This window comes from Miscanthus floridulus, chromosome 13, assembly GCF_019320115.1.
Source record: "Miscanthus floridulus cultivar M001 chromosome 13, ASM1932011v1, whole genome shotgun sequence".
Classification (NCBI taxonomy): domain Eukaryota; kingdom Viridiplantae; phylum Streptophyta; class Magnoliopsida; order Poales; family Poaceae; genus Miscanthus; species Miscanthus floridulus.
Genome location: NC_089592.1, coordinates 54,526,841 through 54,539,797, shown reverse-complemented (window position 1 = coordinate 54,539,797; position 12,957 = coordinate 54,526,841). Strand labels below are relative to the sequence as shown.

At 44.2% G+C, this 12,957-nt stretch overlaps 1 protein-coding gene and 1 non-coding gene across 3 annotated transcripts; both read right to left on the bottom strand.

Annotated features, from left to right (window-relative positions):
- Positions 1-691: 691 nt before the first annotated feature.
- On the bottom strand, positions 692-777 carry TRNAY-GUA (transfer RNA tyrosine (anticodon GUA)). Its single transcript is given in 2 exon segments — positions 692-727; positions 741-777. It is a non-coding gene; the product is annotated as a tRNA-Tyr (tRNA).
- A 694-nt stretch (positions 778-1,471) lies between these two features.
- Positions 1,472-4,954, bottom strand: LOC136500980 (uncharacterized). 2 transcript variants are annotated; one of them, XM_066496470.1, is made up of 10 exons: positions 4,480-4,954; positions 4,268-4,406; positions 3,959-4,080; positions 3,402-3,605; positions 3,242-3,301; positions 2,711-2,849; positions 2,483-2,601; positions 2,260-2,324; positions 2,100-2,170; positions 1,837-1,972 (listed from the first exon to the last, which is right to left on the bottom strand). In XM_066496470.1, the coding sequence occupies exons 1-9, from the start codon at positions 4,909-4,911 to the stop codon at positions 2,140-2,142; spliced, it is 1,311 nt and encodes a 436-aa protein (XP_066352567.1). In that variant the 5' UTR covers positions 4,912-4,954; the 3' UTR covers positions 1,837-1,972; positions 2,100-2,139. The 2 variants fall into 2 exon arrangements, with proteins under 2 accessions (XP_066352566.1, XP_066352567.1); XM_066496469.1 differs by having other exon boundaries at positions 1,472-1,972; positions 2,100-2,324.
- Between the last annotated feature and the right edge of the window lie 8,003 nt (positions 4,955-12,957).

Here is a 12,957-nt window from a genome sequence, read left to right as displayed (position 1 = left end):
TTCTTGCTCCTCTATTATATGATATAGCAGTGCTCCTGCTGATTATTCCAAAAAAAAAGAGAGGATATTGTATTGTATGTTAAAAACGATCTATACCATGAGGCAATACGATATGGTCTGATATGATGATCCCACCAGTACAACTACAGATCTGCAGAGTGAGTTTCTTAGAGCAAGTATAATAGCAGGCTGTAAGCCGACTAAATGCTGAGGTGAAAGAGAGAGGGGAGGAGAGAGAGGAGAAGCGGGCTGTAAGCTTACAGCCGACTTAGGCACAAGAACCAAGAAAGTCTGTGAGAGAGACAAGTGGGCCATGTATTAACTGTAAAGAGCTAACTACTGTATGAGTGGGCTAAGAGAAGGCTACAAGGAACCTTACAGCCAGCAAGCCGGCTGTATTATTAGCCTTGCTCTTATATCCGTCAGTGCTTGTATACCGGCCAGGAAACAGGTGTGTATAGGCTGGCTATGGGCTATGGCTGTTGGCCATTGGCGGGAGACCCTTGCTGGAATTGCGCTCGAGCTTCACTGACTGCTGCTGCTGTGTTTGATCGTCGATTTCCTATTGGTCGTACCATCAACAGCAAAAAAGAAAGAAAAAATATAGAGCTTCACTGACTGCTGTGTTTGATCGTCGATTTCTGATTGGTCATACCATCAACAGCAAAAAAGAAAAAAAATATTTAAAAAATCCGACCTGCCGGATTCGAACCAGCGACCTAAGGATTATACTGCAACGACTACAGTCCTCCGCTCTACCAACTGAGCTAAGGTAGTTTTACCTTAGTTTGCCAAGTTGTTGCTTAATGTAGATTTAGTTCCAAGCCAATGGCCTTCCATAAGTCAAGCCACGTTAGATCTAACCAAATTTATACATAGGCATACCAACATTTATATTAGTATAAGCAAACGTCTTCATATTTATCATGAATAGTCCTGGTGTGCCTATTTGGTGTCATAAAGGTTAATAGTCTTCTAACTTAAAATAGTTTCCTGATGGGACAGAGGCACTATGAACCTGATTGGTTGGTGTGGCCAAATTTGGGCAAGCCAACTTTTTTGTTTTCATTTGATTTGCTACTGAAATTGTCAAGCTCTCACATTTGGCTTGCTAAATTTATGACAAATATTTTTTGTCTAACTTTTGAAAACTTTTGTTTCCTAAATTTTTAGTATGACAACTTTTGATAGCCAACCAGCAGGTCTTATGTCCTGCTTGTTTCAAAAGGGGGGAAATGTAACCTTTTTGGTGGCTTGGCGTCCTCTCCTGATGTCTCAAAAACCTGCATAAATAGCCGCATAGCCCATTCTCACGGCCTGGCGAAATAGTCACACGGCCCAACAACTCAATCAATCCATCAACCATTTTCACCTATCCGTGCATGAGGAGCTGAGGACAACCGATGCCCATTTATGTCTCCGGTCTCTGGTCACAAGTTGGGTAAAGTTGCATACAGAACAGCAACGCGGATGAATGAAAATGTATGTTCGTATTTCAATTAGATCTAATAAAAGTTTCTCCGAACAACCACTACTCCACTAGTATACATGATTTATATCCGACGCCGAGACAGGAACTCGATGTTTCTATCCTCAGCATCTATGTGGTGTGCACTAAGATGGACAGGGCTTCACTTCCCTCACGTTCTTCTTCTGGCACTTTAGAGAACAAGCACGCCTGTTCACCATTCGAAGTGCCACTCAGCATGTTGGTTCTTGTTCTGAGTCAAAGGAAAAAGCTTCAGCTCCAAACTATTGGATGCACCATTTCGCGGGATCATTTCCCGATGCAGAATTTGCTGAATATGCTACTCAAAACTTCTTCAGAGATGTCCTCCCCGCTGATTGTTGCAAGAGCAAGCGCAGCTTCCCTCAAGTCCACAGTCCAAAAGTCCATTGGTAACTGCTCGTTGATTGATGACTCTAGACGTGCGAATGCTTCTTTAGTCCTCAACAGCTGTTCAAATTGCCTCTGCATAGTACAACATACGACGAGAAACCAGTTAGCAATCTTTCAGATGCAACATTCATTAGGGCAAACAATACTTAGAGCAGAGCATTGATAATATCTTTGAAGAGTTGAACACACAGAAGTTTACCTGGTTTACAGTCCACCTTCGTCCCTCAGAAGGTACATGCTCAATACCCCGGACCTCTATTACAGCGCTCTCCAGATCAGAAATGCCTTTACCGGTGACTGCACATGTGTGTACATGTTTTCTGAAGAGGCCACTGAATTGTTCAAACTGTTCTCCGGGAACAAATGGCGCACAATCTACCTTGTTGATTACAAGAACCATCGGAACTGCAGAACCTGAGGACTTCTAATCTCCAAACAAGCAAGCAAAAAAAATGTAATCAGTGCGTATATTTAACCAAGGGATAGACCAAATGTTCTCAGATGCAATTTTTTTTTAATACTAGGAGTGAGCCAGGCAATATTCAACCAGGAAAATTAACAGGAAAGCAAAACAAAATGTACCCTATTTATCAAAACATGCTCCATAAGTTTAGTGTCATCATCAGTCCATCCATCAACTGCACTTATTGCCATGACAATAAGATCAGCTCCCATGGCAGCAGCCTCGGATCTTTTCACGCCTGTGCAGAGATCAGAATTGTAAATAGGTGTCAAAATCAGCATTGTCTTCAAGGTTAGTCCCTATGAAATATTGAATGTATAATCTGAGACCAAAAGAAAAAACCTCACCAATTTTTTCCACAACATCATCAGTTTCTCTTATACCAGCAGTGTCCAAAAGAGTAACAGGTACACCATGAATTGAGACATTTGCTTCTACTACATCCCGTGTAGTTCCGGCTATTTCAGTAACAATAGCCCTTTCACTCTGCAAGCTAAACATATAAATTCTAATATCAACACAAAAAAAAAAAAAATCCATCTACAGGCAACATTATTTAAGCATATGGTATGTGGAATTATAGAGCTACAGATTTCCTAAAATAATCACTATGGCATGATTATGTATAATTGATTGTTCAGTACAAAATATGTTGAACACTAGCCTAATTCTCCACACAGATTGCACAGCCTTAAGGCATCCATGGCTGATTTGGTATAGTTTTTGTAAATTCACAGTAGAAACAGATTAAATAAGTTACAGCTCACGTTGCTGCTCAGATGAAGGTATAACAAAGAATAAAAAGGATCAGTGATCATAACAAAAAGCCGAAACAGGAAAGATGGTCCTACATGAAAGTTGGATATCTAACTATATACCTTACTCCAAGCATTAAGGAGGCTGGACTTGCCAACATTTGGGCGGCCAATTATTGCTATCTGCAAAATAGTTTAAATGCATTTCTTGAATCTTAACTATGTTATTTTTTAACAAAAGTATATATTTGAGTATTACTAATGTATAGCTTGAATAGAATACCTGTAGACCAGATTGTAACAATTTATCATAACTGGAAGTGTCCAAAGCATCCTGAACCTCCTGCCTCATACAATTAATTTTGCTGACAAGCATCACTAGGTCCAACAGAGGCATCTCATCTTCAAAATCAAGACGAGCCTCGATTTCTGTTAGCAGCTCAATGCACCTCGATCTCAATGACTTTACTAGGGTAGAAAAGCCTCCCTACATTGAAACATGTCAAATTCAGACCTGTTTTGAAGCACTTAGCTCTTTCATCGAGCCTACAGTGTCTACAGGTTTCTCAAAGAAGCTGAAACAAATTAACTTCTTTCAGTATCAAAGGTGTTTAATATTTTTTCTTGAAAAATGCACGAGAGCTGTGCATCATTATATTAAGAAGAAACAATGGGAAAGAACCCATACAACACACCTCAGGCCAGCCAAAAGGCAAGCCCCAGGGTCACAAACCCTAACCACAACATATCTGGAATGCCTATTTATACCGTACCCATTTTTCTGAATGGCTTCATAATAAGAGAAAGCAATTGTGCCCACAATTTAAGCCTGTAAAATACCTGAATGCCAGCCAAAGCTGAGTCTGCCGCAGCTGCTGACTTTGCTGAAATAAGCCTAGACACATTCTCTGCTTGGGCCAAGTCCAACCTCCCATTCAGGAATGCACGAAGGGTGAACTCGCCTATGAAGAAGATGCACATCTGGTGAGAATTCGTCAAGGGTAAACAACAGTGCAACACACGTCCTTCACTAGTCATCTGGTTCCAGCAGCTAAGAATCCGACTGATGGTACTCCCTCTCTTTGACTGACTGAAAGGCGAGGCACGACAACAATGTGAATTCTACCGGGTAAACAACAAGCAATTTACCAGGATCAGCAAGCCTGGCTCCAGCTTCCAAGCAAGCCCTGAGCACACGGCGCAAGCAGAGGTCGTTGCCATGGCACTGGAGCTCCACCACATCCTCCCGCGTGTACGACCTCGGGGCGAGCATTGGCACCACCAAAACCTTCAGAACCCGCAAGGTCAGTTCGCAGCTACGTATAGATAGAGAAGCAATGAAGCACAGCCGCGCCGCGTACCTCGTCAATAACGCTTCCGTCCGCGTTGAGCGCGAGTCCGTACTCCACGAAGTGGCTGCGCGGTTGCCACGGCGCCGACGCCCTCCGGGCCCCGGCCGGGCGGAAAACGCGGTCGGCGACGGCGACGGCATCGGGGCCGGAGAGCCGCACGATCCCCACCGCTGCCGGGCCGCCGCCGAGTGAGGTGACGATAGCCGCGATGGTCCCGGGAGCGCCGCCCGCGCCTCCGCCGCCGTAGTCCGGCCGCAGCTGGTCTGGGAGGCGCGAGGGCGAGGGCGAGCGCTCGTCCCCAGGGAGAACGAGGGTGTCGGCGCGCGTGGCCAGGGTTCTGGGGCTGCAAGGGTTTAGGAAGCCCCGGCGGAGGAGGCGAGGCGAGGGAGGGCGCCGCCATGGGAGGAGGATGGGGAGGAGGCGAGCGGCGGCGCGGGCCATCGGATTGAGATGAGCAAGCAGCGAGCCGTTTCGATTGGGGATGGGGATGAGCAGAAGAGCCGTACGGGCGGGCAGCCAGCTCCAGCTGCTGGTCACCACCACCGTCGGATCCCGAATCCACGGCTCATATCCGTACTTAGTAGCACTGTAGGAGAAAATTGCTATTATAGGACGCGAAACAATGGGCTTCGCTATTATAGGACTTCAATCGTCGACTTCGTTAAAATGACCCTTGAAACGTTGGCTTCTTATTCTAGATGACATTTGACATATTTTTTCCCTTTATTAATCAAAATACATGTATTTTAGCCTTCTTGTGACCCTTCTACCCTTCTGCTTTTATATCGTAGATTGATCGTACCAATTCATCAACCGATGTTCCTCCTTTCCCGACGCCGCCCTAAGCACCGACGCCGCCGTTCCTTTTTTCCCCTCCTCCCAACGCCGCCTAGGAAGCCACAGTAGGCCGAGGACCTGCAGCACACGCAGCAGCAGCCCGTCAGCCCCGTCGCCGATCAGGCCGTGGTCGCGATGGCGGGGGACAGGCCGGTCGACCAGAGCGACGCGACGGCCATCCAGGTCTGTTTCTGTCTTTTTTTGCTGTGTTTCGAGAGAGATCGATTAGTCCAATGTTGCTGACCTAGCTAGCTAGCACTCGCCTCTGGGACGTCCAGCACTTGCCTGACACGTCTAGCACGAGATCGATTAGTCCAATGTTGCTGTCAGATTCTAGCTAGCACTCGCCTAGGACGTCCAGCACTTGCCTGACACGTCTAGCACGAGATCGATTAGTCCAATGTTGCTGACCTAGCTAGCTAGCACTCGCCTGACAAGTCCAGCACTCGCCTGACACGTCTAGCACTCGAGTCTAATTCCAATCTGTGTAAGCCCTTGTTTAGTTCGCGAAAAGTTTCCCCAAAAAGTGCTACAGTACCCATCACATCGAATCTTGCGATACGTGCATGGAGCATTAAATGTAGACGAAAAAAAACTAATTGCACAGTTTGGTTGAAAATTGCGAGACGAACGTTTGGAGCCTAATTAGTCCATGATTGAACACTAATTGCCAAATAAAAACGAAAGTGCTACAGTAGCCAAATTTCCAGCTTTCCACCAACTAAACACGGGCTAAATATATATAATTCTAACGTGTCGGCTTCTGCTTGGTTCCTGACTTTGCTTTTTATTATAAGGTGATGATAGCATAGTAAAATTAGTTGGTGGAGTCTCCAAGAACACTTATTGACTATTTGTTTACGAAGTGTAAATCATTTAGCTTGGTTCCTGACTTTGCTTTTCATTTGCTTTTTCTTTTCCTGATGGGATAGTCTGCTGACCGGCGGATGTGGGAAGTACCTGGTTCGTCCTGTGTCTGGCACTGGTTTAAGTGAGAAGTGACTTTAGGGATTGTTTGTCATTTTCCTTTTCCATGGTGGGGATTTTTCAGCGCAAGTCTAGTCAAGTGGAAACAGATTTAGTTGATACGATTACATGTTCTGCAGAATTCAGGTAGTCATACCAGATGGGTGATATGTATTGGACTGGGGAAACAGATTTTTCAGCGCAAGTTGTCTGATCTTTTATTAAAGTATCAGTTGATTTTACTGACCACTTAGATTAGCTTCGAGATATTCATTTTTAGAAAATTGCTCAAATTTACAGACTGAGCGCTCCCAGTTGGGCCTTGTGTAAACCTACTACTACTATGTCGATCTGAGTTTCGTTGTCGCTGGCGGCTGGTCCATTTCATGCAAGCAAATAATTGAGATCTGAATAGCTGATGGCCCTAGCTCTTAATTACAGTAGACAAATTATAATTTTTCCTATAGCAAATGCACAATTAGCACTAATGCTAATGTAATGGCCCTAGTCTTATAGCCTAATCTTGGATCCGTCCCTGCACAGTGGCATGAGTTAATGGGCAGTATTTCAAATGAGAATTTAAAATGCGGGCACCCATTTCTTGGTAGTAGTGTGTAGAATGTGGTTCTTTTGTCGCCCTCATGAAACATGTGAGGTTCTTGTTGCGATGCACGGCCTTGCTAGATGCCTATTGGATTCTGTGAGGACAGACGAGGACAGATCGTTCTTGCTGCTCAAATCTACTCTGTATTTTCATGCCCAGGCGGTGGCGGCGGCAAGCCTGCCAGCCAGGCAGGCCAGGCGGCGGCGGCGGCAGCAGGCAGCCCACGCACCTGCCTGCCCACTCTTACGTGAATATGACGACTAAAGGGCAATACGGTCATCCCACGACAAAATACATGTATTTGAAATGAGAAAAGTGATTAAAAGGACCAAATGTCATGTAAAACAAAGTGCCAATGTTTCAAATGTCGTTTTAGCGAAGTCGACGATTGAAGTCCTATAATAGCGAAGCCCTTTGTTCCGCGTCCTATAATAGCAATTTTCTCGCACTGTAGATGTTTTCTTAAAATCTGATGCCACAATATTTTACTACTCAGTACAGCTGATCTCTCAACTTCCAATCTTCCATAGACAATGGTACATCGTCTCTGGTATAAGAGAAGAAAAAAAACAAGGTTTGTTGGTCCAATCTTGCTTCTGTATTTTAAAATTTTAATACAAAAACAGAGGGAGAAAATTGGATATTTGGGACTCTAAAGATTGACTCTTTGATCATGTTGACACTTGGGTGGATGATAAATGGGTCTATCTATGTCTATGAATGTGAGTCCAGTGTTAAATCTGTAAACGACCAATATTTTGAGTCCCATTTTTTCAATTGTCTCAAATTGAGGTGGTGGGGAGCACTATAAAAAAAATTACAGAAAAACATGTTGCTTGGAGTTTAGTTTCGACTTACCAAACTGGCTTATAGTTGCTTCACCCGTTTTTAATAAACCCCCCTGCCTTTTTGTGTAAAGTTAAAAATGAATACAGACTTTCATCTCGGTATGGGTGGCAGTCCTACCTATGGGTGTGAGCACCCAATTATTGTACCCGACGAGTATGGTGCGGGTATTGGTATAAGATTCTCGTCCAATTCGTTTGATCGTATCAGCCATGTTTATTAGTCATGATATATTGTTTTTCTCTCACAACAAAACAGCATCAGTCGGCTTATAAGCCACAGAAACAATCAAGCGAACATCTATTGTAGTGAGTTATGTAGGTCACTTCACTGTAATGCTTAAAATAAAAAATAAAAAAAGTGCATATGTTCTAGTATTTATCGAGCGTGCATCTATTGTAGTGACAATGTAATGTAACTCATGGATGCTGAGTACCCGGGTACGGGCGCATACATTACTCCAGGTACAATTTTACATGTTAAGTGGGTATGCTGCCATCCCTAATTTTTGGTGCACCTCACATTACGTTAAGAAAATTGCATCTATTCTAGTTTGGGAAATTTTGCTCAGGGACACTGAAGAAAGGCTTTATTTGCTGCCGGACGCCGCCAACTCGTGTATTTGCTGAGTACCATTATGAATCGTTGTTTTTTTCAGAAGACACCGCGGCCATTATTTTAATCTTTTCTATCGTTTGGGAGAGAGAACAAGCAGTGGATGGACAAAGTTGCCCCTAGCTCGGTTGGGCTCTGCCAATATGGTTCGGTTGAACCAGGTTGTCCGACCCACCGGTCGTCTTCCTCCTCCAGACATCCCCAGCCGTTCCCCTTCTCCTTCTTTCCCACTCCCAAACCAAGTGGTGCTGGAACCCTAGATCCCTTGATCTGGCGATGGCATCCAGTTCGCACTCTGCGGCGCCGTCTGCCCCCACTCCTGAGCTTGACCCCTTCAGGGATGCATCTAGGTTCTTGCCCTTGGTTTCCTGCTCCAAGTGCGGGATGAAGCTCATCGATCGGGTGTCGCAGAAGACAGGCAGCAAGGGGAAGAGGTTCTACAAGTGCCCTCTGCTAGAGCATGTAAGTGATTCTAGTTCCGTGGATCTCCAATTTTGTTTGCAATGGTGGTTTGAGATTTGGAATTCAGCTTTTGCAGATTGATTTTGCATGCAAGGTGTACATGTTTGAAGAAGACTATGTCGAGTACTTGGTGGTTGGAGGCCACCTTCCTCGCTATTGCAGTCGGTTTAGAAGTGCAGAGGTTTCAGTGGGTGCAGTCAAGGCGAAGGATGGCCATGACATGTTGATAGCAGCCGTAGAAGGTGTTCAGACCTTCACTGGTTTGTTGCAAAGCGCAATCGCCTCTCTGAATGATGTGGAGGCAAAACTGAAGGCTCCATCTCAAACTGAAGCCAAGATGGATAGGATTGGAGAGCGTCTGCTTATTCTTGGTGTGGCAAACTTGGTAGTTGTAGCGTTGGTTCTGATGGTTTTGATTTGCAAGTAAGGCAAGCAATGTGTTGGTGTGCATTTATCTTAGTCCTTATGTAACTGTTGTAGGCACATGATGCATTGTAATGTAATGGGTTGACATGTGAACTCAGAGATATGACATGAGCTGTTATCCTTCAATATCACTATGTGCATTGTCAACCAAGTAACACTGAGCAAAGCAAAGACAATAGACATAACATCTTAAAGCATGATAATCTTAGAGGTAGCTGACAGTAATTAACATAACATCTTGAAGGTACATGCCTTCACATGTCACAGTACACCTTAAACAGCACAAATCCAGTGTCACATGACATCACATGTCAACAAAAGCAATTGTTTTGGACACTTCAGTACTTAAACTACTTGTGCTTATCCATGACTAGTTTCTTCTTGGCTGCCATGCCAGTAGTGTTCTTCCTCTTTGGTGTCCTCTTGGTCGTCACCTTGATCTTCTTGGGAGGGGATGAACTTCCATCTATCATGGCCAACATCCTTTTGTGGCTACAGGTACAGAACTAAAATGTTAGTATGTAGTCTTTGGATATCATAGTTATGTCAAGGCAATAAGGCAAATAGGTATAGGTACCTTCTAGTGTTGGCTGTAGGGCTAGAAGGTGCTGCTACAGCACATGCAGTGCTTCCTCCAACCTGAGACTACTGGGTAGAACTGTAGAAGCTGGCTTGCTTTTCTTTCCCTTGCTTCTTTTGGGCTTAGCTGCTGCAGGAGGAGGTGCATCTGAGTCATATAATTTTGATGTAGTTTGGATGTGCTTGGACAAGTATGCTTCTCATACATTGTGACAGAACCGACCAATTATACGAAATTAAGTAAGAAAATCATCCACCAGAGCAGATGATTGAACAAACTTAAGCCCGTATAACCCGGTAGTCCGTGAAATCACGAAGGATTTCAAACCAACTCGTGTCCCAGCCATGATCGTAATAAGTTTAGCAGTCACCATCACAACTTACATAAAAGTTCGCATCACAGATACATCAGAGTTTAAACATAGTTATTACAAACCAGTTCAAATAAAAGTAGCAGAAGTCATTTGTTCAAACCACACACACACTCACGCGGAGTTTAAATATAGTGCCAGCGAATGATCATCTCCAACAAAAGCATCAGATGAGACGTAAGGAATGACCATGCCCATGGTCCTAAGCATCACCCATCGCAGGATAAAGGCAGTTGATACAGTAGCCGTAATACATCTGTCCATCTGCAATAAGTGGGAATAAAACCCTGAGTACGAGAAGGTACTCAGCTAGACTTACCCGACATAACCAAAAATAAATGACACCAAGGATTATGAAGGGCTTTATAGTAGGGTAGCTGACTCATTTGCAAAAAGAAGCATTTTTAGCAATTCAAGAACCTTTCTAAAAACATTATTGCCAAGTTAATTATTATTAACCTATCGACTAGATTTGCACCTATACTAGAGTAAACATGTGATTAAGCAGATAATGATAACCAATGATCATTAAACAACTTCCATACTGTCATATTCATTATAATTGTCCAAGTGTTCCAAAACATTTACTACGATGAAGTAACTCAAGTCAAGTGCTCACTATCCAGGAGCGATGGCGATTCGAATCGATTCCTAACCAGCTGGTGATTTATTCCTTACACAAACCTCACTCACCCGCTAAAGTGAGATATTGATTACCGAGTCAACTTTCCAGGAATCTCGAGTTTGCTAGGAACCACATGTACCCGGGGGCCGACCGACTGCACTTTGGTCTTATCATCCCACCCCCGTGTCCTACCACACCTGCTCCGGCACAGTGCATTGCGGGCAATCTACTCGGCCTAAAAAATCTCCCAGCTTCACGGTCGGAAGGTACTTTATCCGACCAGCTAAATGTAAGGCATGCGTTCAACATGACTCGAGGCCCAACAACGGTCGGTCCTTAATCGACACAGACAGAAAACACTACAGTCCAAAACTCTACAAGTCTCCGTCCGGTCTCAACTTCATTTAACACTTAGTTATACCATGACTTCATAGTCATCCAAGCAGATCCAGGTAACCACCTATAGCTCACAGGTGACAGGAAATCACCTGACTTCTACCGGTCTAAGCCAGCTAAGCATTGACTTGACTACGGATACTAGGGTAACAAGGATATAGTATAACAAAGGTAGACAAGGTATAATGCAGCAACGGTTGCAAACAACTCCTGAACATAATGCATCAATTAAAGTAAAGCATTTAATTAAATAATCGCAAACCGGGAGAAAAATGCTCCAGGGCTTGCCTCTCTCGAAAGAGCTCGGACGGTGATCGGGGCACTCCGAAGTTCTTCAACGTCCTCCTCGTCGGCTTCTGGCACTTCCTGCTGCTGCACCTCGAGCTGCTCCTCGGGCTCCTCGGGTATGACGACTGGGTTCTCGGTTTGCGATCCTGTATGATGCAATGCGCGTAAGTGATTATGCAAACGGTGCATCTAAGGAGATGAATGCAATGGATATGTTTAAATGCAAGGTAGTCAACATCATCCAAGAAACTATACTACAAGCACATGTCATCTACTGCATTCTCTTCTACTACTAATATGTTAAGTCAACCTATCTTATGAAATGCTTCAAAGATACACCAAAGCTTTACTAATTTCTTAATCACACTTAAAGCAACACTTGCTTAAACCCTAATTAATAATAGGTTTGAATAGCAACATATATTTCTGATGCTCCTAAAAATCTGAGAAAATTACAGTAGCATAATACTATCCTAAACAAACTACCATAAAAATTTCATGGCATTTGGATAAGTAAACTATCCTACACAAAAATGACAAGCTATAGCATAAAAATGAGCATGAAATTACTTTGTACTATGAAAAGTGTCAAACAACAGAACTAATATTTTTCCTAGGTTCTTCATAGCATATAATGACTGTCCAAAAATTATCACATGCATGTTTTATACAAAGTTTGCTCTCTAGCAAAAATAACAAAAATCAGCCATTAAAGGTACTTGAACTACACCTCAAAATTTTCCCACAGCACATGCATGAAACATATTTTTCCTAGGAAGTACATGACATAAAAAGATTAACAAACTTGGAATCATATTTTTCTGAAGCCTATAGATTTTTCTACACATTTTTCAAGTTATCAGCAATATACATGATTAAATAAAATCCTACGGAAAAGTATCCCAAAAATGACATGCAATAATTTTCCCAAGTAGATCTGATGATAAGGAACCTAGCAAAATTTGTTTCAACAAATTTGGATCAAATTTGGGCACCCAAACATTTTTCAAACCATTTCAGATTTCAAATAATAAAGAATAAATGAAAACAAATCACTTAAACAATGCTGGGCCGGCCCGCGGGAAACAGCTGGCCCATGGCCACAACCGGCCTGCGCGGCCCAAGTGAAAAGGAGAGCGCAGCAACCTGGCAGGGCTTCGGCCCACGGCCGCTTGGCTTGGCCGGCCCGGCTGGCTGGCTGAGGCAGAGTGCCTCGCCGGTGTGCGCGCTGGCACGGCGGCGCGGCTCGGCCAGCGGCCGACGGCCATCTCCGGCCATGGCAGTGCGAGCTGGCGAGCGCATGGGATGTGCGAGGTGAAGGCGAGCATGGTAGGGTAGCTAGGCGAGGCTGGAGTTGCTGGCGCGAGGAATCGGAGAATGGCGCAGTGGTGCGGGAGCTCGACGCCGGCGGAGCTGCGGGCGTGGCGAGGGCGGAGCTTGGGGCTCTCGGCTCGGGAGAAGAGGGAAGGCAG

Bases quoted from the DNA above. Each gene is read 5' to 3' on its own strand.
- LOC136500980 (XM_066496469.1), bottom strand. From the start codon at position 4,911: ATGGCCCGCGCCGCCGCTCGCCTCCTCCCCATCCTCCTCCCATGGCGG. The intron at 4,081-4,267 runs GTAAATTGCTTG...TCTTCTTCATAG, and splicing joins AGCCAGGCTTGCTGATCCTG to GCGAGTTCACCCTTCGTGCA. The intron at 3,606-3,958 runs GTATTTTACAGG...GTTTCAATGTAG, and splicing joins CAGCTTTGGCTGGCATTCAG to GGAGGCTTTTCTACCCTAGT.